Genomic DNA, 25855 nt, shown 5'->3' on the forward strand with positions numbered 1-25855 from the left:
ATTGACCATCTAGTGATGTCCATGTGTAGAGTTGCCTCTTGTGCTGTTGGAAAAGAGTGTTTGCTATGATCAGCGTGTTCTCTTGGCAAACTCTATTAGCCTTTGTCCTGCTTCATTTTGTACACCAAGGCCATGCTTGCCTGTTTTCCCGGTGATTTCTTGACTTCCTACTTTAGCATTCCAATCCCCTGTGATGAAGAGGACATCTTTTTTTGGTGTTAGTTCTAGAAGGTGTTGTAGGTCTTCATAGAACCGATCAACCTCAGCTTCTTCGGCCTCAGTGGTTGGGGCATAGACTTGCATTACTGTGATGTTGAATGGTTTGCTTTGGATTCGTACTGAGATCATTCTATCGTTTTTAAGATTGTACCCCAGTACTGTTTTTCCCACCCTTTTACTGATTGTGAGTGCTACTCTATTTCTTCTAAGGGATTCTTGCCCACAATAGTAGATATAATGGTCACCTGAATTAAATTCGCCTGTGCTTGTCCATTTTAGTTCGCTGATTCCCAAGATGTCGATGTTCAATCTTGCCATCTCATGTTTGACCACCTCCAGCTTACCTTGATTCATTGATCTGACATTCCAGGTTCCTAAACAATATTGTTCTTTACAGCATCGGACTTCCTTTTCACCACCAGACACATCCACAGCTGAGTGTCCTTTCGGCTTTGGCCCACCAACTTCACTCTTTCTGGTGCTACTTGGAAATTCCCTCTGCTCTTCCCCAGTAGTATATTGGACACCTTCCAACCTGAGGGGCTCATCTTCCGGCGTCATCTATTTTAGCCTTGTGATACGTTCCATGGGGTTTTCTTGGCAAGAACACTGGAGTGGGTTGCCATTTCCTTCTCCAGTGGACCACATTTTGTCAGAACCCTTTGCCATGACCTGTCCGTCTTGGGTGGCCCTGCACGGCATAGTTTATGGCTTCACTGAGTTACGCAAGCCCCTTTGCCACAACAAGACAGTGATCCATGAAGGGGCCTTTTCAGCTTAGACAGCCATTAAAACCAAGTATCGAAATAAACTGAACGTAGAACCAGACCCTTGAATTGCTGTATCACAAAGTGTTAAACCAAGATTTTCAAAAATAATCAAGCATCTTCAATCATATTGCTCTCACTAAAAATATTATTATTATTATTAATATATTTTTAGTGAGAGCAAGGTTTTTATACTGTTAATAAACAATATTTTTAAAGTAATTTATTCATTTCATCTTTATCTCATCTTTCATTACTTTCTATTTTTGTGGATGTTTTATAATGTACATAATAGTACACTAGTACATGTATATCATTTGCTATACTGGGGTGCGTGCTCAATATTTTTTTACTGATAGGGAAGTGCAATCAAAATAGTTTGGAGACCACTGATCTAGAGAATAGGCTCCTCCATTCATAGCAATGGAAGGGGGACGTTGGCACATTCAAAAGGAGTATCCACTTGAAGCTGTCCCCTCAGTTAAAACAAATAGGGAAAACTTGGCCAGCAGTGGTCTCTTTGTGCAGATTGGAGTCCTGTGGTGGCAAGGCATTGGGAATCTGGTTGTATGTGTTGGCTTCTGAGTTAGGGCTGTATTAAGCAGCTTCTAGAACAGGAGTGGGGAATCTTTTTTGGCTCAAGGGCTGGTTCCATTGCAGAGAAGCTCTTATGGGCCTCATTCCTGTGATGGGTGGGGACAAAGGCAAAGTGGATGGGACTGAACTTCCCCCCTCTAATTCCATTGTTACTAATTTATTTTAGAAGGTATCTGGGTCTGCTCCAGTTGGACTGCCTGTCACCCCCACAGGGTTAACTGACATCAATGGGCATGTGGAAAAGGAGCAAGGGAGACTGGAGCAGGCAATGGAAGTATCAGGGCCTGCTCTAGTTGGACTGCGCCTCCCTCCCAGGACATGAGAGGGGAAGCAGGGTCATTTCACCAGCCCTGCTAACAGTTTATTTAATTTTTTCCTCTTCCCTCCCCATTCCTTTTTCCTCATGTGTCATATGTTTTTAGATTTTTAGCCGGTGGGCAGGAACTGTCTTTTTTGCTGATTGATTGTAGCGTTTCGGGTGCCTTTTTTTGGCTTAAGAATGTGATAAAAATACATAATAAAATAAATATATAAATGTCTACCCACTAGTAAGCCCATGAGCAGTATGTTTACTCACAAATAACCAGGACAAGCCTCAGCCTATCTATTTAGAAGTAAGCAGGAAAGAATCACTCAAGCACACTTTCAAATAGCATCCCAATATCAAGCCTATGCATGACTACTCAGAAGTATGCACAAGCAGTATGCCTACTCACAAGCATGCAGGACAAGCCCCTGTAGGACTACTCAGAAGTAAGCAGAAGAAGCCTCTGGAAGACAAGGCTCAGAAGTAAGCAGTACTGAAATACTCAGCAGCACTTTCAAATAGCATTTCTACTCAGAAGTAAGCATGTGCATCATATATATTCAAAAGTTAGCTGGCAAGCCCCTTCCAGCCCTACTATTCTATGATTCTAAGCCTCTGCAGGTCTACCCAGAGGTAAGCAGGACAAGTCTTTACAGGACAAGGCTCAGAAGGAAGCAGGACTGAATCACTCAGCAGCTTCCTCCCCTGGGCCCCACCCCTCTGCACTGCAGGGAAAAGCTCTTACCTGATCCACTGCTGGTGAGAGACAAATGTTTCCTGGCAGAGGTGCGGGGGGGGGGGATGGGACGGGGGGGGGCGGGGAGCCTTAGGCTGGAACGTCCCCATCCTGTTCTAGAAGGGGTTGGTTGAGGCTTCAGGGATTTTTTAATGCTTTGCCTTTCTGCTCTTTCATTTTAATTCTAGTTTCTTTCCAAACCTTTTGTGAAAAGCCTCCAGAGTAGGAAGCTTGATTTCAGTCCGAAAGCTTCTCATTGTAAGATTATCCTATTTTCTGTGGAACTACTGGTTTATTGGAGATTTTTGTAAAAAAAGACTATTATCTAGTAAATGCTTCTATATTAAGATAACAAAAACCTACGAAGTGTCACATAATGAATATGTAAATGGATGTTTGTTTACCATGAGTCTGCCTTTCTGGTTTGGACAAAGAATGATTCAATTTAGAGATAATTCTCTCCTTAGTTGTAGTTAATCAGATTTACATTTTTGTAATGAATGTGCTCTGTAATAAGAATTTGTTTAAGAAAGAAACTGTTAACAGCATTGGTTTTGCCTGTTAGACTACAATTGAAGGAGATCGTTTAATTCAGCTCACGAAGCTACCTCTATCTCTTCTGTGCTCCAAGCCGTTTGGTATAGGTCCCTAGAAATACAGAGTTTGAAGTAATGGCAAATTGTGTGGAATCTAACAGTTTTAAGTAGGATCCTGGGAATCCTGGTTTTTAAGAACAACCACGTATGCTCTTCTTTGTGCACGATTGCAGAGAGAGATCTGAAAATTCCTTGGCAGCTTTTTGCTAGACATGACAGAAAATAGAAAAGGGTTGGGTGGGGTTGGGATTCCCTCCCATCTTCTGTCCTACTATCCCTTTTGGTCTTTTCCCCCATATGCACAGAAGGGATGGATGTTCAGCACCTTCAGAGTTAACTTGTTTTTATTTTAACTTTACACTGTTTAAATACATAAAGAAATACATAAATGTATTTTAGGTTTGCATGTAGATGACTCATTTTCTTTACCCTGCAGTATGACATGAAGAACCACTGCAGATTCTTGAATCGCACCAAATATGAAGCTCTGCACTTTAAAGATCTGTTTGTGGGTAACAAAATTACTATATTCTCACGCCACCTCAATTTGGTTGACTATGGAGATCAATATACCTCCCGCATGTTGGGCAGTTGCAAAGAAAGGTGAGAGGTTGTACTCTTTGAACCTCCGAGATACTTCCAACTTTATAAACTATTTTGTCCAGGGTATTGATAATATTTATCTTTCATTAGAGAGCCTCTTTACTTCATTATGTAAGGGGGAGTGGAAATGTACCTTTTTCCGTTATGGAAAAGAAAAGAAAAGGGGGAAGGGTGCGGGATTAAACTGGTCCCATATAAAAGTAGAGTCAAGTTTATGGAAGCAGGAAATTGAAGAGGGTTGTTTATTTATTTAAAATTATTTTTAGGCCACCTTTAAGGGTAGAATCTTCTCAGGGCAGCATACAAGATAAAAAACTACAGAACAATACAAAAAAATTAGTTTATAAATATTCAATAAAAATTCTATAACAAATTCTATAAAAACAGGCACCAATAAAACCTGCAGCATACAGACTATGGAAAGGTCAGTGAACCTGGTGGGTCTTCAGAGCCTTCCTGAAGACCTGGAAAGAAGGGGCCTAATGAACCGCTGATGGAAGTAAATTCCAGAGGTGTGGGGCTACCACTGAAAAGGCTCTTTCCCCTGTATTCACCAGTCTATCCACCCTTGGTGGTGGTCAGGTAAAAAAGGCCTCTGCTGCTGACCTCAGAATGTGGTAAGGCTGGTACAAGAGAAGGCAGTTCTTTAAGTAACTTTGACTGAAACCAGTGAAGGATTTAAATGTTAAACCAGCACTTTAAATCAGGCTTGGAAATGCACTGACAGCTTGTGCAGCTGGCATAGTATTGTTGTTACATGACCAGACCGGCCAGCCCTTACCAGTATCTGGGGTGGCTATCTTCTGCATTAAGGGCGCAATCCTATGTGGATAGGTGGCTGCCTCCAAACTTGGAGGCAACCACCTATCCAATGCATGGCAGGAGGAGCGTGGAGTGGATCATCTCCTCTGTGCTCCAGCCACCCTGCATTTGTGGCTAGATGGCTGATTTTGGCTGTCTAGCCACAGGACAATTGGAACATGGGGTGGGGAAGCCAGACGACACATAGGAAGTGTTGTACCGGCACTTCCAAACTCCCTGCTCGACCCCGGGAATGCCCCCTTTCCCCCTTCTGTGTGCTGCTCTTACAAGCGCGGAGCGCAGGGATGATCCACGCTGCCTACGAGGCGGCGGAGGGGTGGGTGGGGAGGCAGTTCTCCAGGAACCAACCAATCCTTTGTCCAACTAGCTGCTGCCTAGCAGCCATAGGATTGCGCCCTAAATGAAGTTTCTGAACCATCTTCAAAGGCAGCCCCATGTAGTGCATATGACAGTAGGCAGCCTGGATGTCACAGACGATAAATAACTGAGGCACGATCCCCTTTCAGTTAAGATTACAGCTAGCATACCAGCCTGAGCTGGTAAAAAGTACACCTGGCCACTGCCACCAACTTCCCCAGTTTGTGCCAAGTCCAGGAGTGCTCCCACAAATGCACTTGGTTCTTCAGGGGGTTTGCAACCCCATCTAAGACCAGGTGTATTCCTTTGTCCAGATTTGTCAGTTTCCCTAACCACAGTACCTCTCTTGTCTGGATTAAGTCTCAGCTTGTTTGCCTGCATCCATCCCAAAACTGTCTCCAGACACTGGTTCGGGAGTTCAGCAGCCTCCCTAGGACCATTAGATGGAAGCGAGAGGTAGAGCAGAGTATCATCAGCATATTTGTGACACTTCAGCCCATACCTCCAAATGACTTCCCCCAGCAGTTTCATGTAGATGTTGGAAAGTATAGGAGACAAGATGGAACCTTGCAGCATGCTGTAACCAAATAGCCATGAGGTGGAGTGGATGTCCCCCAGCACCACCTTCTGAGGCTGTTCAGGAAGGACTGGAACCACTGGAACACTCTGTCTCCTATGCCCAACCCAGATAAATGATCCAAAAAGGATACTATGGTTGATGGTACCAAAAGCTGCTGAGAGGTCCAGGAGAACCAACAGCGTTGCATTCGCTCCATGCCCACCCCCTCAATTCTGGCCATAAGTCATCTACTAGGGCAGTCAGGGCTGTCCCCAAAACAGGCCTGAGCTTGGATTAGAATGAATCCAAATAATCAACATCATCCAATACTATGTGGAGTTGAAAAGCCACCACATGCTCCAACATCTTGCCGAAAAGTTATTTATTTATTTATTTATTTATTTATTTATTTCATTTCTATACCGCCCAATAGCTGAAGCTCTCTGTAGCTTTGACACTGGGTGGTAATTATCCAATGGATCTAAACCAGATTTCTTCAATAGGGGCTTCACCACTGCTTCCTTCAAGCTAGTCAGGACCACCCCTTCCCTAAAGGAAGCATTAATCACCTCTGAGGTCCAAATACCCAGCCCAGCTCTGGATGATTTCAGAAGCCAGGATAGACAAGGATCCAGAGAGGAAGTGGTGGGCCTCAGTCCTGCAAGACATTTGTCTATGTTCTCAGGCTCTGCAAGCTGAAAGCCATCCATGATAGCATCACTAGACTGCACTCTGGTCGCATCCATCTCTGACTTTGTTGAAGCAATGGTGCCTAAATTGGCACGGATATGAGTAACTATATTTATGCCCTGCTTTTCAGCAAAGATTGTCTCCCAAATGGCTTACAATTAAAATGCACAAAAGATACTATATATTAGAGGTTCATGGAGGTATTTATGGCAGTTCCTTCTGGTCCCTGGTGGTTGGTGATTACCGTCCAAGTTCCAGGTTCTTTCCTCCAGGCGGTGTGGACAGAAAGAGCTGTGGATGGACTTGTGGTTGGCTGATGTTAAAGATGCCCATCCATAGAAGCAGCCCTTCTGATTCTAATTCTTGCCTATCAGCTACTGAATCATGACTGGCGGACAGTGTTGCAGTGGTCGTCTAGTAGCTCATGTGTATGCCCCTTTGAAAGCAGTGCTACATTACAAAATTGAAGCCTAGTTTCTTCATCACTGCCCCAAAACCTTTGGAAAGGAATTAAACTGGGAAGGAGCAGTGGTTTCTATGCATTTTCACATCTGGGGACTTACACAGGTCAAATGACACCCAAAGTTTCACAGTGGCATTACAAACTTCTCTCTTCTTGAATCTTGTGGTGGTGTCATGAACTTGTGTAGTATAAATGAGACACACATGGCACACACATAGCTTACCATTTGATAACTAATGCCATGGAGCATCACTGTTGAGATGGCTCTGGTATCAAGAAAGATGGCACTCACAGCATGGAAACAAGCTCTTTAGACTTCTTGGAGGTACTATCATGTCTAGATACTTCCAATACTTCCAATATTACAGTGCTGGAATCTCGTGCTGTTCCTGGATAATAAGCATCATCTCTTTCTCCAATACTGAACCCAATTGGGATATGCCAATGGCTTTTTAGCCAAAAGGGCTGTACCCGTGAACAAGAGGGAGTTAACTCCGAGTTCACGGGAATGCCAAGATTTGCGGAAGTACATACATTTTTTTAAAGGAGGCAACTGCTTCCTCCAAATGGGGGAAAAACTAGACTGTTCATGTGTTCCCTGGAGAAAAGGGAGGGGAAATGATCACTGAATGAGCCACACACAGCCCAGATAGTAGTTACCTGAATCTCATGTGGAGCTCAGGACACGGCTGCCTTCCCTCCCTCCCCACCAGGCCCACCAACCTTGCTCTGAAAATCACGCACGAACACCCCCCCAACACATTTCTAGCTAACCCTCCCCCCACCTCCCAGGGAAATTAGTGGAGCAAAGGCTGAACTTGAGACTGTTAAGATGAGCCAGCTGCTTGGGCCAGCTGCTGCCTCAGAAAGAAGGAGCTCAAAAGAGCAAAGAGAACCACATGCACTGTCTGCCTTCCCACAGAGATTGCTTATTAGTCAGGGACACCGCCTCCTCTCCCCTCCTTGCCCATCACCACAATGCACAGCCACAGCCCCTCTGGAATTCTTTCATCCAGATGCTAAAGGAGTTAAAGCACAACATGCACTTCTGAGCAAACCCTCTCTCCCACCTGTTAAAACTTAGGGGACATTCTAGGTGGAAGGCTCCTAGCACTACTGCTCAGAAAGCATCGGGCAGCTATCTTAGTGGATTATGTGTGGTAAGAAAAAAGGCAGAAGCAGCAGTGGGAAAATGGGAGGATTACAAACTGAAGACATCATTGTCTGGGCCATGAATGAAGCAGTGCGATGGAACCATAAAAGCCTTGTCTGGAAGAAACATAGAACAAGTGTTGGTATTAAGTGAGCAGGACGAGGGGGCAATGTAACGAGATTTAAACTGGGTTATGTTAGAGGTTGTCGGAAGCCAGCCTCTCAACATAAGCAACCTAATGTGACCCCCTCCACCCTGCAGTGTGAGAATATTAACAATGAATTACATTGTAGGGTTGTCATAAATCACTTTGTCTCAGCCCTATTCCTGTAATGTGGGCATAATGTCTTTCACCCACGCTGTTTTCCCTCCGCAATACGGAGATTGGAGAATTGCACAAAAAGGAGGGGATCCTCATTTGCCCAGCGTGCATCACTCTGGTCACTACCCCCCCACCCCCCTGGTATAGCTATCTAAATTTGGACCTGTAGAGGGTAAAGCAACCTCACAAACACCCCCCCACCCCCCATGCAACTTTTTGTTACAGATCCCATTTATATTACTCAAATCTTTGATCCAAATGCTCATGTGAATGACTTTGACATGGAAATGTTTTCTTATACTGGTATTTGTGAAGGTAGAGATCTACTTCAGCTTGCATTTTGATGCTGTGTTTCTATCTGGTTGCATTTTTGTTGTTTTCTCTCCTAGAACCTTGGCTTTATTGAAACCTGATACAGCACTCAAGCTTGGGGAAGTCATTGATATGATTATTAATGCTGGTTTTACAATAACTAAGGCCAAAATGATGAAACTTACAAGGTAAGGTGTAACCTCACCATTATAATAATGGAGTTTTAAAAGGTTATTTAGAGAGCAATCCTATGGCCACTAGACACTGTCTAGCGGGCCATAGGATATGGTCTATTCTGGGAAACGCCCCCGGAGCCCGCACTCCGAGGTTGCTTCCCAGAGAACCAACCTCCCCCCTCATCTGCACTGCCTCTGAGGCAGTGCGGAGAAGCCCTGTCCTCCGCACCTGGAAGACGAGCACTGACCGACTGAAAAGGGGTGGGGCTGGGGGGTGTTCCGGGGCGGGGAGAGCGGAGCTGCGTGTATGACACATCCTATGTTTCGTACGGCAGCTTCTTCTCCCAGATGGCTCCCCTGCCGCTAGACAGCTGAAAACATCTGTCTAGCAAAAAAGAGCAAGGCAGGAGAGGTGCAGAGGGAACGATCCCCTCTGTGCCTCTCCTGCCTTGCTTTGGATAGGCGGTCACCTCCAAGGTTGGAGGTGGCTGCCAACCTATTTAGGATCGTGCCCTTAAACACATATTACACTTCCAAATCCCATTTACTGGTTCTTTATCCTAAGAAGAAACTGCTTTACCTTAAATGTGTGTCTGCTGCCAAACTACATCTCCTCCCCTTGTCTCTGGGTAGTGTTTAGTTAAAGCATATGCGTGAAACCATCATGTTCAGTGTTTTCTTGCCTCTGAATTGAAGGGGAAAAGAGAACTATTGAGTGCAATGACGTGATAGGATGTGATGTCATACATTTGCTTTAACAATATTACAATATGATGCAGGGAGGAGATGTGGGGTGGCAGTAGCCACGCATTTGAGGTGATCTTTAGTTTTTGCTCTTAGCCATCTAGGCCATGATCCAGACAGATGCAGTGCAGTAGAAATGGACCAGATAGATGTGGGGCAGTGGCCAGTGCGCTGTTGCATATGCAGATCATAGAATCATAGAAAGGTATGTCTCTAGTTGTGCAGCATGAGGTTGTGCTGATCACCTCTTTGGAGAGATGGGAAACTTGAATTGCAGGCCCTAAAAGATTATCAGTGCTGCTGAAGCTGACAGCACTACCGTCCGTTTGGCATTGCTCATTGTCTTCCCAATCCAGTGCTGGGAATTGCACTGAGCGAAGAGTGCAGCCCTGGGAGGCAGGCTAACATGTCCCCTTGTGGTTCCTGATATAGCAGGAGATGTATTTCCTGATTGGGAAATGTTTCTGCTATGCCAAATGGATAGTGAGCAAGTACTCCCAGCTCTTAACAACGTATTTATTTCAAATTACTAAAAAATTATTTTCTATTGACAACTTCTGTGTAAGGATCAATGTCATTTTCCTTTTAGAAAACGGAGGTCTTTGTTTCAAACCTCTATGCAAGTTCTGAAATGTGTATACAGAAAAACTTATGTTTACCTTAGTAGTTATATGGATAAGAACTTAAGAAGAGCTGTTGCTGAATGAGATCAGAGGTCCACCTAGCCCGTCATCCTGTTTTTCACAGTGGCCAGCCTCTGGAAAGTCCACAAGCAGGACATGAGGGCAATAGCCCTCTCCTGCTGTTGTTCCCCCGCAACTGATTCATGGACCTACAGAATTGGCTGAATAGTTCTGATTCTAGATGGAGGCATGGTCAGCAGAAGTTGCTAGCAAAGGAGGGGATAAAAGAAGCAGGGGCAAAAGAAAATGAAGAAAATGAGGGAAATGAGAGTGAACGCTACAGGAGAATGAAGGGAATAGGAAAAGGCAACAGGTAGGAGTTTGAGAGGCAAAGGAAAGCTGGCACAGAATATGCAGAGACGAGGGATGCAGGGAGCTACCAGAAGTGAGCCAAGTTGAAATTCACATCTGATTTGAAATCAGCCACCAAGTCCTTGGCAATATGCGTTTACTATTTATTTACTTCATTTATTTATTTACTTCATTCAAAACACACTGGTTTACAACCAAAGAACCCTTTGCATAAGCAGAAGGCTCTTCTGCTCAGTAAAGGCTGCCTGATGGATTACCTCCCAACCCAGCTGAAGTCCCCACACTGCATCACAGGCTGTTGGCAGCACAAGGAGTTGCAGTGGGAAGAGGTTTGTAGCTCAGTGGTCCCAGGTTCAGTCTCTGGCATATCCAGGTAGAGCTGGGAAAGATTCCTGTCTGAAACCCTCGAGACCTGCTGCCACTCAGTATCAACAGTACTAGGCTAGATGGACCAATGCTCTGACTTGGTATCAGACAGCTTCCTATGGTCCTACAAAGGGCAGGGGAAATCCCATGGCAAAAGCTGAACTCTGCTTGTGGTTCTTTAGCTCCAAGCCATTGTTAATCCCCCCCGCCCCCGAAACATTAACGAAAGTTTTTTTCTAATCTCTTGTAGGGGAGAAGCAATTGATTTCTATGCAGAGCACCAAGCTAAGCCTTATTACAAGTAGGTATATGTTTCAGTGTATAGGATGGTTTAATTCATACATTGCACTCTTTGAAATAGTAAACATTATTAGATTGACTTTCAGTTTTACCTTATTGATGATAAGATATTTACACCAATAAATTGTGGATAGTAATTTGTTCACACCAATATACTGTGGATAGTATTTTGCCAGGGGTAGAAATTGCTGAATAGGCTTGCAGGATTGGTTTACCTCATGGTTTCACAATCCTGAGGATGAAGAGCAGCAGCAGTAGTGGCTGCCACACACTGACCTATACTTGTTTATGATGGCAGTGATAGAAGCAGCAAGCTTCTTAAAAGTATCAGTAACTTATTTGACCTTTAAAGACCTAAATTTGGGGCCAGGTTATTTGAAAGAATTTCTTGTTGTTGTTGTTCAGTTGTTCAGTCGTGTCCGACTCTTCGTGACCCCATGGACCATAGCATGCCAGGCCTTCCTGTCCTGCGCTCTCTCCCGGAGTGTGCTCAAGTTCATATTCATTGCATCGGTGATGCTATCTAGCCATCTCATCCTCTGCCGTCCCCTTCTCCTTTTGCCTTCAGTCTTTCCCAGCATCAGGGTCTTTTCCAGAGAGTTTTCTCTTCGCATTAGGTGGCCAAAATGTTTCATCTTCAGCTTCAGTATCTGTCCTTCCAATGAGCACTCAGGGTTGATTTCCTTTAGGATGGACTGATTTGACCTCCTTGCAGTCCAGGGGACTCGTAAGAGTCTTCTCCAGCACCACAGTTCGAAAGCATCAATTCTTCGGCACTCAGCCTTCCTCGTAGTCCAGCTCTCACAGCCATACATTGCTACTGGGAAAACCATAGCTTTGATTAGACGGACCTTTGTCGGCAAGGTGATGTCTCTGCTTCTTACTATGCTGTCTAGGTTTGCCATAGCTTTCCTCCCAAGGAGCAAGCGTCTTTTAATTTCATGGCTACAGTCACCGTCTGCAGTGATCTTGGAGCCCAAGAAAATAAAATCTGTCACTTCTTCCATTTCTTCCCCTTCTCTATGCCAGGAAGTGATGGGGCCAAATGCCATGATCTTAGTTTTTTTAATGTCGAGTTTCAAACCAGCTTTTGCACTCTCCTCTTTCACCTTCAACAAGAGGCTCTTTAGATCCTCTTCGCTTCCTGCCATTAGGGTGGTATCATCTGCATATCGGAGGTTGTTGATAATTCTCCCAGCATCTTAATTCCGACCTGTGATTCATCCAACTCGGCGTTTCTCGTGATGTACTCTGCATATAAGTTAAATAAGCAGGGCGACAATATGCATCCTTGTCGTACTCCTTTCCCAATTTTGAACCAATCGGTTGTTCCATGTCTGGTTCTTACTGTTGCTTCTTGACCCTCGTACAGGTTTCTCAGGAGACAGGTAAGGTGGTCTGGTACTCCCATCACTTTAAGAATTTGCCAGAGTTTGTTGTGATCCACACAAGCATAGTCAATGAAGCAGAAATAGAGGTTATTCTGGAATTCTTTTGTTTCTCCATGATCCAGTGAATGTTGGCGATTTGATCTCTAGTTCCTCTGCTTCTTTGAAACCCAGCTTGTACTTCCGGTAGTTCTCGGTTCGCATACTGCTGAAGCCTAGCTTGTAGGTTTTTGAGCATCACCTTGCTGGCATGTGAAATGAGCGCAATTGTACGGTAGTTTGAACACTCTTTGGCATTGCCCTTCTTTGGAATTAGGATGTAAACTGACCTTTTCCAGTCTTGTGGCCACTGTTAAGTGTTCCACATTTGTTGGCATATTGTGTGCAGCACTTTAACAGCATCATCTTTTAGGATTTTAAATAGCTCAGCTGGAATACTGTCATCTCCGCTAACTTTGTTGTTAGTAATGCTTCCTAAGGCCCACTTGACTTCACTCTCGAGGATGTCTGGCTCAAGTTCATTGACCGCACTATCATGGCTATCAGGGACATTCAGATCTTTCCTGTATAGTTCTTCTGTGTATTGTTTCCACCTCTTCTTAATCTCATCTGCTTCTGTTAGGTCCCTGCCTTCTTGGTCCTTTATCATGCCCGGCGTCATTGCACAAAAAGTTCCCTTGATATCTCCGATTTTCTTGAAAAGATCTCTAGTCTTTCCCATTCTACTGTTTTCCTCGATTTCTTTGCATTGTTCATTTAAGAAGGCCTTCTTGTCTCTCCTTGCTGTTCTCTGGAACTCTGCATTCAGTTGGATATATCTTCCCCTTTCTCCCTTGCTTTTTTGCTTCTTTCGTCAGCTAATTGTAAAGCCTCATCAGACAGCCACCTGGCTTTCTTGCATTTCTTTTTCTTTGGGATGGATTGAGTTGCTGCCTCCTGAGCAATGTTATGGACCTCCGTCCATAGTTCCTCAGGCACTCTGTCTATCAGGTCTAATCCCTGAAATCTATTCCTCACCTCCACTGTATATTCATAAGGGATATGATTTAGGTCATACCTGAATGGTTTAGTGGTTTTCCCTATGTTCTTCCATTTAAGCTGAAATTTTGCAAGAAGCAGCTCATGATCTGAGCCACAGTCAGCTCCAGGTCTTGTTTTTACTGACTGTATAGAGCTTCTCCATCTTTGGCTGCAAAGGACATAATCAATCTGATTTCGATATTGACTATCTGGTGATGTCCATGTGTAGTGTCGTCTCTTGTGCTGTTGGAAAAGAGTGTTTGCTATGATCAGCGTGTTCTCTTGGCAAAACTCTATTAGCTTTTGTCCTGCTTCATTTTGTACACCAAGGCCATGCCTGCCTGTTATCCCGGTGATTTCTTGACTTCCTACTTTAGCATTCCAATCCCCTGTGATGAAGAGGACATCTTTTTTTGGTGTTAGTTCTAGAAGGTGTTGTAGGTCTTCATAGAACCGATCAACCTCAGCTTCTTCGGCCTCAGTGGTTGGGGCATAGACTTGAATTACTGTGATGTTGAATGGTTTGCCTTGGATTCGTACTGAGATCATTCTATCGTTTTTAAGATTGTACCCCAGTACTGCTTTTCCCACCCTTTTGTTGACTATGAGTGCTACTGCATTTCTTATAAGGGATTCTTGCCCACAGTAGTAGATATGATGGTCACCTGAATTAAATTCTCCCATGCCTTGATTCATTGATCTGACATTCCAGGTTCCTAAACAATATTGTTCTTTACAGCTTCGGATTTTCTTTTCACCACCAGACACATCCACAGCTGAGTGTCCTTTCGGCTTTGGCCCAGCCGCTTCACTCTTTCTGGCACTACTTGGAAATACCCTCTGCTCTTCCCCAGTAGTATATTGGACACCTTCCGACCTGAGGGGCTCATCTTCCGGCATCATATCTTTTAGCCTTGTGATACGTTCCATGGGGTTTTCTTGGCAAGAATACTGGAGTGGGTTGCCATTTCCTTCTCCAGTGGACCACATTTTGTCAGAACTCTCTGCCATGACCTGTCCGTCTTGGGTGGCCCTGCAGGGCATAGCTTATGGCTTCACTGAGTTACGCAAGCCCCTCCGCCACAACAAGGCAGTGATCCATGAAGGGGATTTGAAAGAATGCCTGCACCCTAATGAAACCTGTGCAGGCTTTAAGATCAGCCATCAGGGTACATCAGTTTGGCAGGTACCTAGAGACACGGCCTTTTCAGTGGCAGGCCTCCATCTTTAGAGTGCTCAAAAGAGGTATGCATGGCCCCATCTGTGTGTTTTAAACATACCTTGAAATGTTTGTTTGAATCTTACACTTTTTTGAGGCAGTGACTGGGTTCTCTCAACCAGCAGGCAGTTAACAAGCCACAATGGCTTGTTACCTATGCTGCATGTGCTGGTCACATTTGCATAAATATCCTGAGCAGCCCGGCTTGCTGGTCACCCTGGCCAGATTTGCACAACGTGACAAGCTGCTCTGCTGAGGGTAATTACACAAATCCCCCTGGCATGTGACTGGCATGTGCAGTTTAGTTAACCAGTCACTGCTGCTTGTTAACTGCCTGCTGATTGTGTAAACTGGGCCATTGTGTGCTGGTTTGTAGTTCGGAACAGGATTGTTTTCTATATTACTATATTTTTCTTACGTTGTTTTTAATAATTTTGTAAACTGCCAAGGGAGCATATAAACAAATTTCTTAAATTTCTTAAATAAATGTGAATAAATCATTTGGCAGTTGATGTTGACCCCTTACTATTAGGCACGTGGGGAGGGAGGGACCATAGCTCAGTGGCAGAACACATGCTTTTGCATGCAGAAGGTCCCAGATTCAATCCCTGGCATCTCTAGTAAAAAGGATCAGGAAGCAGACGATATGAAAGACTTCTGCCTGATTTCCTAGGGAACCACTGCCAGTCCCTGTAGACAGTTTTGGGCTATATGGACAATAGTCTGACCTGGTATAAGGCAGCTTCCTTTGTGGCTGCTGCCAGAGTAAGTGATGTACTGTTGCTTTTTAAAAAAAGCTAGGCATCGCTGCTGCAACTGTTGCCAAAGATAAGGACAATCTGCTCATCCTTTCTAGGAGGCAACAGGACAAGCGAGTCTTGCAGACTTCTCCAGCTGCCTCTGTCCTGACTCCTAGTAGTAGAGAGACTGCTCTCTTCTTCAAAATGTGTTTGGGTGTAGGGCAGAAATCAAATATATGTGTTCCCTTATTTTAAGATTAACATATTAAGCAGTCCAGTGTCTTATCCTTATCCTGACTTTCTATCAGTCATGCACCCACTGCTCCTGGTGGCAGCAGATTGCCAAGTACTGATGTTTTGTTGCAGTGCTGTGCAAACCCTCTTGTGTTTGGGTTTGATCTTTTTGCTTTTTTGTTAATGGGCACCACTTGTGATTGAACATGGTTGTCCGTATACGAGCACGAACAATGGGTGGCGATTTACAGAGGGAGAAGCTTTCCAGGCTGGCCAGATAGACATAGCAAGCCAGGCTGGCCAGATAGACATAGCAAGTCTATGGGCTGACTACTGATGAGGAACTGGGAGTCTTGTACCTATGTAACTGCTTAATCTGGAATGAAACAATAGTAAGATTTGTAAAATTAATTTTTATTGTGAAATTTAAACAAACAGAGAGGAAAAGAAAGTGTAGCTACATACCTTTGAATATATCAATTTCAGTCCATGCCTATGAAATGCGTGCGTGTGTGTATATGAAAATACAGCTTTCTAAGAATTATACATAAACTTCAACAAAACCAGACCATATCCAAATGAGCACCCATTCGCAGGTGGCATCTATACACCCCCTGTTCAAATGTTGAAAGTGTTGTAAGGTCTTAAATCCACTGTATTTTAGGAGGTGAGCATTTATCTTTCCAATGTTGTAATATCAGTCCTTTAGCTGTTAGAAAGGTTTGGAAAATCCACTTGTGCTGACCATGCATTAACTTCCAGGAAGCAGGTAGATAATTTAAAAAGTCATGTACATGAGGAAATATTAAAGAGTATTCCAGTACAAAGTTTATCTGTATAATAACTAGGGATGTACGAAAGTCACTTACCTGAACCCGAAAGTTGATTCGCGGTGGGGGGGAGGCTCCCCGTCCCTCCCCCTGAAATTCTGGATGGGGGGGAGGTGCCCTGTCCCTCCCCCCTGAAATTCTGGCTGGGGGGGAGGCGCCCCGTCCCTCCGGCCGCGAATCCTGTCCTGCCGGGACGCAAATGGCGGCGGCTGTAACCGCCGCCGTTTGCGTCCCTGCAGTCCGCCATGATAGGCTACGTAAACATTTACGTAGCCTATCACATTTTTTTTTTTAACTTGGAAATGGCGGCGGCGGCAACTAGTCGGAAGACCGGCCGCTGCCGCCGCACCGCTGCCGGAGCCGCCGCCACCACCAGGGACATTCGCACAAGGTAAGTCCCGTCCCGGGGAGGGGGGTGGGGGGTGGCAGACCTTTTCTCCACCAATTTCAGGGGGCCGAATGTGCTGGCATTCGGCCTCCCTGAGATTCGTGGAGAAATTCTCTGACATCCCTAAAACCTCCTCCCAAAAAGAGGCAACTATTGAACATTGCAAAACATATGGTTCAAAGAAGTATTAGCCATGTTATACCTCCAAAAATTAGCTGACTTAGACAAACACTTATTAAAGAGATGTTATGGCATCCAGTAGACATGGAACAAGAGTTTTTGCTGAATAAAGTGTAACCTGAGATCCATGGACGTTTTGGATACAGATGCTAAAGTGGTTATCCATTGATTAGGCAAAATGGGACAATTGAATTCCGTATTCCATTCCTCCTTAAGACACTGTATATCATATTTATTCACCAATAATAAGTATTTATAAACATGGTGGGTCGATACAACTGATTGGCCTCAATAAGGATTTCCAGTAGTGAAGTACTCTGAAGCTGTAAAAGCGGCAGGGCCAAACCTAGATTCTAACAAATGTTGCAAGTATTGCCATTCAGCCATAGTGAGGAAGTTGTATTTGGCACGTAAAGCCAAGAATGACAAAAACTCATCATCACCTACTATCTGATCCAAAGTAAAAATCAACTTATCCATCCAAGTCCTCCACCAAAGCATTTTCTTACCAATTTTTAAATCTGGGTTTCCCCATATAGTCCATGAAAAAATGGAGCAAGATGTAACTGACGTGACATTATACGCCACATATCTCTAACAGCCATAATTGTGGGAAGAACCCTGTCCATTTTAATATGCCGAAAACCTAATGCTATCCATTTAGAGAGAGGATCCAGACAAGAAGATTCCAAAACTGACCAAGGTGGAAAATCTGATCTAAGTGGAAAAGACCAAAATCAAGTACAGGAAAACAAATAGACCCAGTGATATAAAGCAAGATCTGGAAAGCCAAACCCACCTTCTTTAATTGGAAGTTGCATCCTTTTCAAGGACATTCGTGGTGGGGAGGAACCCCACCAAACTTTATGAAACAAAGCATTGAGTTTTTGAAAATATTTGCCAAGTATAAATAAAGGAATTTTATTATTAATTTATTATTTATTATTAAATTTATTAATCGCCCATCTGGCTGGTCACCCAGCCACTCTGGGCGATGTACAACATACAATAAAAACAGTTTAAAACAATAAAATTCTACAATAAAAACATTTTCTAAAATACCCTAACCCACCCCAAATGCCTGCCTGAACAGCCACGTTTTTAATGCATGACGGAAGCTCATTAAAGAGGGGGCATGACGGAGTTCCCTAGGGAGGGAGTTCCACAGAGTGGGGGCCACCACAGAAAAGGCCCTCTCCCTCGTCCCCACCAGTCTAGCTGTCCTGGCTGATGGGACAGAGAGAAGGCCATCCGAGGCTGATCTTGTTAAGCGGCCTGTCTGGTGCTGCTGGAGGCGCTCCTTAAGATAGGCTGGGCTGGAACCATATAGGGTTTTAAAGGTCAAAACCAACACCTTGAATTTGGCCCGGAAAACAACTGGTAACCACTGCAACTCCTTCAGCACTGGAGTGATGTGATCTCGCCGGCGGCTGCCTTTAATCAGGCGAGCCGCTGTGTTCTGTACCAGCTGCAGTTTCCGAACCGTCTTCAAGGGTAACCCCACGTAGAGTGCATTACAGTAGTCTAAACGAGAGGAGACCAGGGCATGTACTACTGATGGGAGCAGATGGTCGGGAAGGAAGGGGCGCAGCCGCCGTATCAGATGGAGTTGATACAGTGCTGTCCGGCTCACAGCTGACACCTGAGCCTCCATGGACAGCTGGGAGTCCAAAATGACCCCCAGGCTGCAGACCTGGTCTTTCAAGGGTAGCCGTACCCCATTCAACACCAGGTCAGCATCCCCCAGCCTCCTCTTGTCTCCCACCAAAAGTACCTCGGTCTTGTCAGGGTTCAGCTTCAGCCTATTCCTCCCCATCCAGCCACTCACCGTCTCCAGACATTTGGACAGGGATTCTACAGCCAACCTTGGTGAAGATTTAAACGAGAGGTAGAGCTGCGTGTCATCCGCATATTGATGACACTGCACCCCAAACCTCCTGATGATAGCCCCCAGCGGCTTCACATAGATGTTAAATAGCATCGGGGAGAGGATGGAACTGTGTGGCACCCCACAAGTAAGTGGCCACGGGTCTGAAACCTCCTCTCCCAGTGCTACCCTCTGGAATCCCATGAATAACATAAACAATCCAAGGTAAAGTATTATCTTGAGTATTCATCTTAACTATGAAACAATAATAAGATAAAAACTCTTGGGTATCTATGTTCCGCTTGTTTTAGTGCTGACTTTTAAGATCTTAGAGAGTGAAAAGATTTCAAATGATGTTGGCTCAAGGTAGAAGAATGAACAAACTATACTTTTTTGAGGCCTCATGTGGAATTTATACCAGATTCGTATTTAAACAGATATAATTGCTATATGTATGTTCTCTGTGGCCATCTGAGATTGCGTTGTTGGCTTGGTTGTATTTAGGAGAGCAGAATCCTGTCCTATCTTCTAGTTCATTGTGAATTCTGATTGCTCTGTATTCTGCTTGCAGTGAGCTTCTTGAGTTTATGACAAGTGGCCCTGTTGTTGCTATGGAGATCTTGGGTGATGATGCCATAAGTAGATGGAAAAATTTATTAGGACCTGCAAACTCTACTGTGGCCCGAACTGATGCTCCAAACAGCGTTAGAGCATATTTTGGAACCGATGGCATAAGAAATGTTGCCCATGGCCCTGATTCCTTTGCTTCTGCAGCAAGAGTAAGTTTTTCAAAATACTTATTTGATAGGCCAAGTCTTCCTGCATTTTGATGACTGGGTTACCATTGGTCATCAGAATCATCATAAAAATTGTATTCTGATACTTCTGATTTAAGAGTGGCCCACTGATTTGTTTGTAGACTCAGCTCATTTTTAGCATAATGAAATATGGCAGCTGCACTTAGGTTTATCTGTTCATATACAACAGGGATGGGGAATCTCAGGCCTGGGGTCCCAATCCAGCCCTCGGGGCTCCCAGCCAGCGGAGCTGTTTCAAGTGGCCAGGGGCCTTCTACATCCTGGCCCATGTGATGAAAATTCTGACACTCGACAGCCCGCTGTGAACAATTTGCCCAGCACTTTGCTGATAAAATCGCTCGAATCCATCCTGACTTGGATGCTGTAGTTGATGCAGATCCTGTGGATGTCACTTTGGCTCCTGCTTGTTCAGTGTTGATGGATTTTTTTCAATTTGTGCAGCCCGAGGATGTGGACAAGATCCTTGGAGCAGTGAGAGCCACCACATGTTTGCTGGATCCTTGCCCCTCCTGGCTTATTTAAGAGGTCAGAGGAGGACTGGCTGAGTGGACAATGGGAGTGGTTAATGTCTCTCTAGAACAAGGCATTGTTCCATTATGCTTAAAAGAGGAAGTTGTGAGACCTCTGTTGAAGAAGCGTTCCCTGAATCCCACCATACTCAATAACTATCGTCCAGTCTCTAACGTACCATTTTTGGGCAAGGTATTAGAGCGTGTGCTGGCCTCCCAGTTCCAGGGGTTCCTGAATGAAACAGATTATCTTGATCCATTTCAATTTGGTTTCAGGCCTGGGTATGGTACGGAGACAGCTTTGGTTGCCTTGGTGGATGACCTATGCTGGGAACTGGACAGTGGGAGAGTGTCCCTGTTAGTTCTGCTGGACCTCTCAGTGGCATTTGATACCATCGACCATGGTATTCTTGTGGGACGCCTCGCTGGGATGGGACTTGGAGATACTGTTTTACAGTGGCTCCATTCCTTCCTAGCGGGGCGAACTCAGAAGGTGGTGTTGGAGGATGCCTGTTCGACTCCATGGCCGTTAGCTTGCGGGGTCCCTCAGGGTTCTGTTCTGTCCCCCATGCTATTTAATATCTACATGAAACCGCTGGGAGAGGTTGTCCGGAGTTTGGAGTTCGGTCCCACCAATATGCTAATGACGCCCAGCTCTGCTACTCCCTTCCACCAGATTCCAAAGAAGCTGTTTCTGTACTTAACCGGTGTTTGGCATCAGTAATGGACTGGATGAAGGAAAACAAATTTAAACTTAATCCAGGCAAGACAGAGGTGCTCCTGGTCTGTCAAAAGGCAGATCAAGGAATAGGGATTCAGCCTGTGTTGGATGGGGTTGCACTCCCCCCTGAAGACTGAGGTTTGCAGTTTGGGGGTGCTCCTGGATTCAGCCCTAAGCCTAGATGCTCAGGTTTCAGCAGTGGCCATGAGTGTCTTTGCACAGTTAAAACTAGTGCGCCAACTGCGCCCATTCCTGGAGATGTCTGATCTGGCCACAGTGACACATGCCTTAGTTACATCCTGTTTGGATTACTGCAACATGCTCTATGTGGGGCTGCCTATGAAGAGTGTTTGGAAACTGCAGTTGGTTCAAAGAGCTGCTGCCATACTGTTGACTGGGGCTGGCTACAGGGAGCATACAACTCCCTTGTTAAAACAGGCTTCCAGTCTGTTTCCAGGCACAATTCAAAGTGCTGGCTTTGACTTATAAAGCCCTATAGGGCTCTTGTCCAGGTTATTTGAAAGACTGTATCCTCCCTTATGAACCTGCCCATGTTCTGAGATCTTCTGGGGAGGCCCTTCTCTCAGTCCCACCATGGGCACTGGCACATTTGGTGGAAACCTGGGAGAGGGCCTTCTCAGTGGCTGCCCCACAGCTGTGGAACACCCTTCCCAGGGAGGCTAGGATGGCTCCCTCTTTGACATGTTTCCGGAGGCAGGCTAAAACATTCTTGTTCCAGCAGGCCTTTGGGACTGTCAGGGTGGAAACTGAGCCAATAGAGCCCCAGAGCACTTCTGATTCTGAGGAGGAACAGCAATCCGTGGGAGTGGAGCTCACTCATCTCTCACAAGCACAGCAGCTGGCAGAGATTCCTCCTGGCAGCGAGAGAACGCTGGAGGGGGGCTTGCTGGACACTCGGCGCAGACGCAGGGAGTGACGACAGATGGAGGGCGCAGAAAGGAGGCGTAGCGCTCGTTTGGCGTGCAAACAACTGTCGTGTCCCGAGGACCCAAGGGAAAGAGGGAGGATCTCTCCCTAGCCCATACGTTCAGGGTCTTTCCGTGGTTCTCCTTCAAACGGGAACCAACTGCCTTACCTGGAGCTTAGGCTACCCTGCTATCTTTCCCCAGTGCTGTTCCTTGCTTTGTCACTAGTGATTAGTATCTGAAAGAGCAATAAAGGAATAAAGTTTTGGAAAGAATCCTCGTTGTCTGTGTCCTGAGTTGGCTATTGGTGGGGACTGCAAGAGGCAGCTAGGGTGCTCCTGACAGCTTGGTCCCTGTTCCTCTTTTTTCTCTCTCTGCTCCTACTGCCTCTGGAGGCTGCCATGGACTCGGCGGTGCAAGCTCTCGCTCAAGAGAACCAGGTTCTTCATGATCGAGTGGCTCAATTGACGACTGCCATACAGAGTCTGCAAGCTGCGGTTCAACCCTCACCACTCAGATTCCCCCCTGCTGCAAGTGCCCGATGGCTCTGCCAGAGAAGTTTTCTGGTGAGAAAGGACTATTTCAGATTTTCTGGGCCCAGTTGGAGCTGTATAGGTGCCTACGACCTGAGGATTTCCTGACAGAACAGGTTCGTGTGGGTTTCATCATTAGCCTACTTTCAGGCGTGCCAGCTAAATGGGCTTTGGGACTTCTTCTCGCTAATGACCCCCTGCTTGGGGACTATCAAGGTTTCATGACAGCGATGGCCAGTTTTTTCAGTGACCCCCTGCGCACGCAGACGGCTTCTCGGGAGATTCGCCGCCTCAGGCAGGGCAAGGACTCAGTTTCCAGCTACGCGACAACTTTTTGCTTGCTGATGCAGGGTTTACAGTGGAATGATGCCGTGCTGGTGGCTCAGTTTTTGGACAGTTTGAACGACGAGATCTTGGGTGAGTTGGCATGTACACCTAGCCCGCCTACTTTGGAGGACCTCATCCAGACCTGCCTCCAGATAGATAGTCGGCTGGAGGGGCGCCGGCAGACCCGGTGGGGCGCCGGGGGCTGAGATTTCTCTCCTCCCATTCCCCCACGTTTCTTGCCCCCTCCCCCACTCCCTGCCCCTGCGGTGGGGGTGGAGGAGACCCCGATGCAGCTGGGAGCTACCTGAGTCCCGCTGCCACCAGAGGAACTAGAGCGGCGGTGCGCGGAGCGCCGATGCTTTCGGTGTGGAAAGCTGGGACATTTCGCCAAAACCTGCCGTGCTAGACCCGCAGCCCCACTGCCTCCCCCTCCTCTCCTTCCTCCTCCTCCTCCTCCTCATCCCCAGGCCTGACTAGGCTGCCCCCCAAGCCTGTTGGGGGTCTCCAGTGTGGGGGTCGGTTCCCCACCAGGTGGGTGCCTTCCGCAACCCCCCCACCCTCCCATCTGCTATTGCATGTTTACCTCCGCTCCTCCCAGTGGGGTGGGATGGAGGCCCTAGCTTTAGTGAACTCTGGAGCTACGACCAGTTTCATGGATGAAACGTTCGCTGTCTTCCACAAGATTCCTACCCTGCCTCTTCCTGCCCCCTTGGCAGTGGAGACCATCGACGGGTGTCTTCTTTCTTCGGGTGCGGTGACCTGGATTACAGCTCCGCTCACTCTGCGCGCCCAGTCCCACATTGAGCAGATTCAGTTTTACTTGGCCAAGGTTCCCCAATACCCAATCGGGCTGGATGTTTCCTGGCTCTCTAAGCATAATCCTCAGTTTTCTTGGGGGCTTCAGGAAGTGGAGTTTGCGTCTCCCTACTGCCGGGAGCATTGCCTCCCGACCAAGGCGCCAGTCCCAGCCCAGGCCTTAACCCTTTCCTCCCCCTCCTCATCTGCTTCTGGCAGTTCTTCAGCTACCGTGATCCTCCCAGAGAAGCATGTGGCTTTTTGGGATGTTTTCAACAAGAAGGAGGCCAACCAGCTCCCCCCCCCACCGCCCATTTGACTGTGCCATTAATCTTATTCCTGGGGCAACCATCCCCGCTGGCTGGCTATATTCGATGTCGGAGCTGGAACTTCGAGCTCTGCGGGAGTTTTTGGACACAAACCTCAGACGTGGCTTCATTCGCCCCTCCTCCTCCTCCGCCTGCACCCCTACTATGTTTGTGCTCAAAAAATCGGGAGAACTCCGCCCGGTGCACGATTTCAGAGCATTGAATTCAGTCTCGATCCCCGACAAGTACCCCCTCCCCCTCATACCAGAGATGCTAGAGTGCCTGGGGCGAGCCAAGATTTTCACAAAGTTGGACCTGTGTGGCGCCTACAATCTGATTTGCATCCGGGAGGGGGATGAGTGGAAGACCTGTTTCGGCACCCGGTATGGAGCGTATGAATACCTAGTGATGCTGTTTGGGCTCGCCTGCGCCCCCCCCCCCCCGTTTTCGCGTTTTATGAATGCCATCTTCTGGGGCTATTTGGACACTTTCCTCATTGTGTATCTCGATGATTTACTTATGTTTTCTGAGGACCCCCACGCCCATCAGCACCATGTCTCCGCTGTCCTCCAGCGCTTCTGTGAGCACCATCTTTATGCCAAGCTGGAGAAACATGCGTTTGACCTAACCTCTTTGGACTATCTTGGCTACATTATCTCAGCTGACGGTATCAGGATGGATCCTGCAAAGGTCCAGGCTGTCGTCTCCTGGCAGGCTCCATCCACCAAGAAGGACTTGCAACGTTTTCTGGGGTTTGCTAATTTTTACAGAAAGTTCCTGCCCAGCTTTGCTCGGCTGACGTCTCCTCTCACGGACCTCCTTAAGGGCAGGAAATCTCCTTTTCATTGGACGGCATCTGCCCAACAGGCTTTCGAGGAACTTAAGAAGCTTTAGTTCTGAGCCGATCCTGTTACATCCTGACCCGAGGAAGCCTTTTGTAGTGCAAACTGATGCCTCTGACTTTGTGGTGGGGGCGGTGCTTTTTCAGCCAGATCGGGTGGGCAGCGGGTTGCATCCCTGCGCCTACCACTCCAGGAAGCTGAACATGTCTGAGAGGAATTATATCATCTGGGAGAAGGAACTCTTGGCCATCAAGTCCGCTTTGGAGACCTGGCGTCATCTTCTGGAGGGGGCACAGCACCCAGTCGAAGTTAGAACTGCATATTAGGAACATCTTCAGACAGCCCGTGCCTTAAACCAGCGGCAGATTAGGTGGTCGCTTTTTTTCCCCTGGTTCCACCTGAAGATTTGCCATGTGAAGGCCTCCGACAACCTACAAGCAGATGCTTTTTCTCGTAAGCCGGACCTCCAGCCAGGGGGTGAGGGAAATCCCTCCCTCTCTGATTCTTCCCCCCCCCAGAGCCTGGCGGCAGCTGCGGTACCTCACTCTTGGGAGGAACTTATTCACTTTGAACAGGCTCAGGATGCTTTTGTCCGCACAAAAGTGGAGGAATTGGGGCTAGCCTCTGTCCTCCTCCCACTCTACCCCCTTCTCTTTGTGAGGTGGCCTGCTTTACCATTCCGGTCGGGTCTGTGTGCCTTCTAGACCCCTCCGCGAGAAGGTCCTCCATCAGTGCCACGAATCCCCCACTGCTGGGCATTTTGGCTTCGCCAAGACCCTGCACGGAGTGACACGGGATTTTTGGTGGCCTCGTGTGTGTCAGGATGTTAAGACCTATGTCGCCTCCTGCCCAACCTGCCAGCGGGCGAAGGCTCCCTCAGGCAAGCCCACAGGCTTGCTTCACCCCCTGCCTACCCCCTCAGGACCTTGGAAACTGCTCTCCCTTGACTTCATCACTGACTTGCCTCGTTCACACGGTAAGACCACTATTCTGGTGGAGGTGGATTTGTTTTCTAAGATGGCCCATTTCATCCCCTGCTCTGGGTTGCCCACAGCCAGGGAGACGGCGGAGCTGTTTTTGACGCATGTTTTCCAGCTCCACAGATGGCCCGAGGGTCTCATTTCGG

At 46.6% G+C, this 25855-nt stretch overlaps 1 protein-coding gene across 10 annotated transcripts in view; it reads left to right on the top strand.

Annotated features, from left to right (window-relative positions):
- Nucleotides 1-25855, top strand: part of NME7 (NME/NM23 family member 7) — a 140500-nt gene that overhangs the window by 37887 nt on the left and 76758 nt on the right. For all 10 annotated transcript variants that reach the window (XM_084843165.1, XM_084843167.1, XM_084843166.1 and 7 more), the window contains 4 exons: nt 3659-3825; nt 8581-8691; nt 11035-11085; nt 19522-19729. In XM_084843165.1, coding sequence (XP_084699291.1) covers nt 3659-3825; nt 8581-8691; nt 11035-11085; nt 19522-19729 — 537 coding nt within the window. The remainder of the gene's footprint in view (nt 1-3658; nt 3826-8580; nt 8692-11034; nt 11086-19521; nt 19730-25855) is intronic.

The sequence above is a fragment of the Heloderma suspectum genome, chromosome 3 (assembly GCF_057233095.1).
Source record: "Heloderma suspectum isolate Gila_16-S chromosome 3, 16-S_ref, whole genome shotgun sequence".
Taxonomy (NCBI): domain Eukaryota; kingdom Metazoa; phylum Chordata; class Lepidosauria; order Squamata; family Helodermatidae; genus Heloderma; species Heloderma suspectum.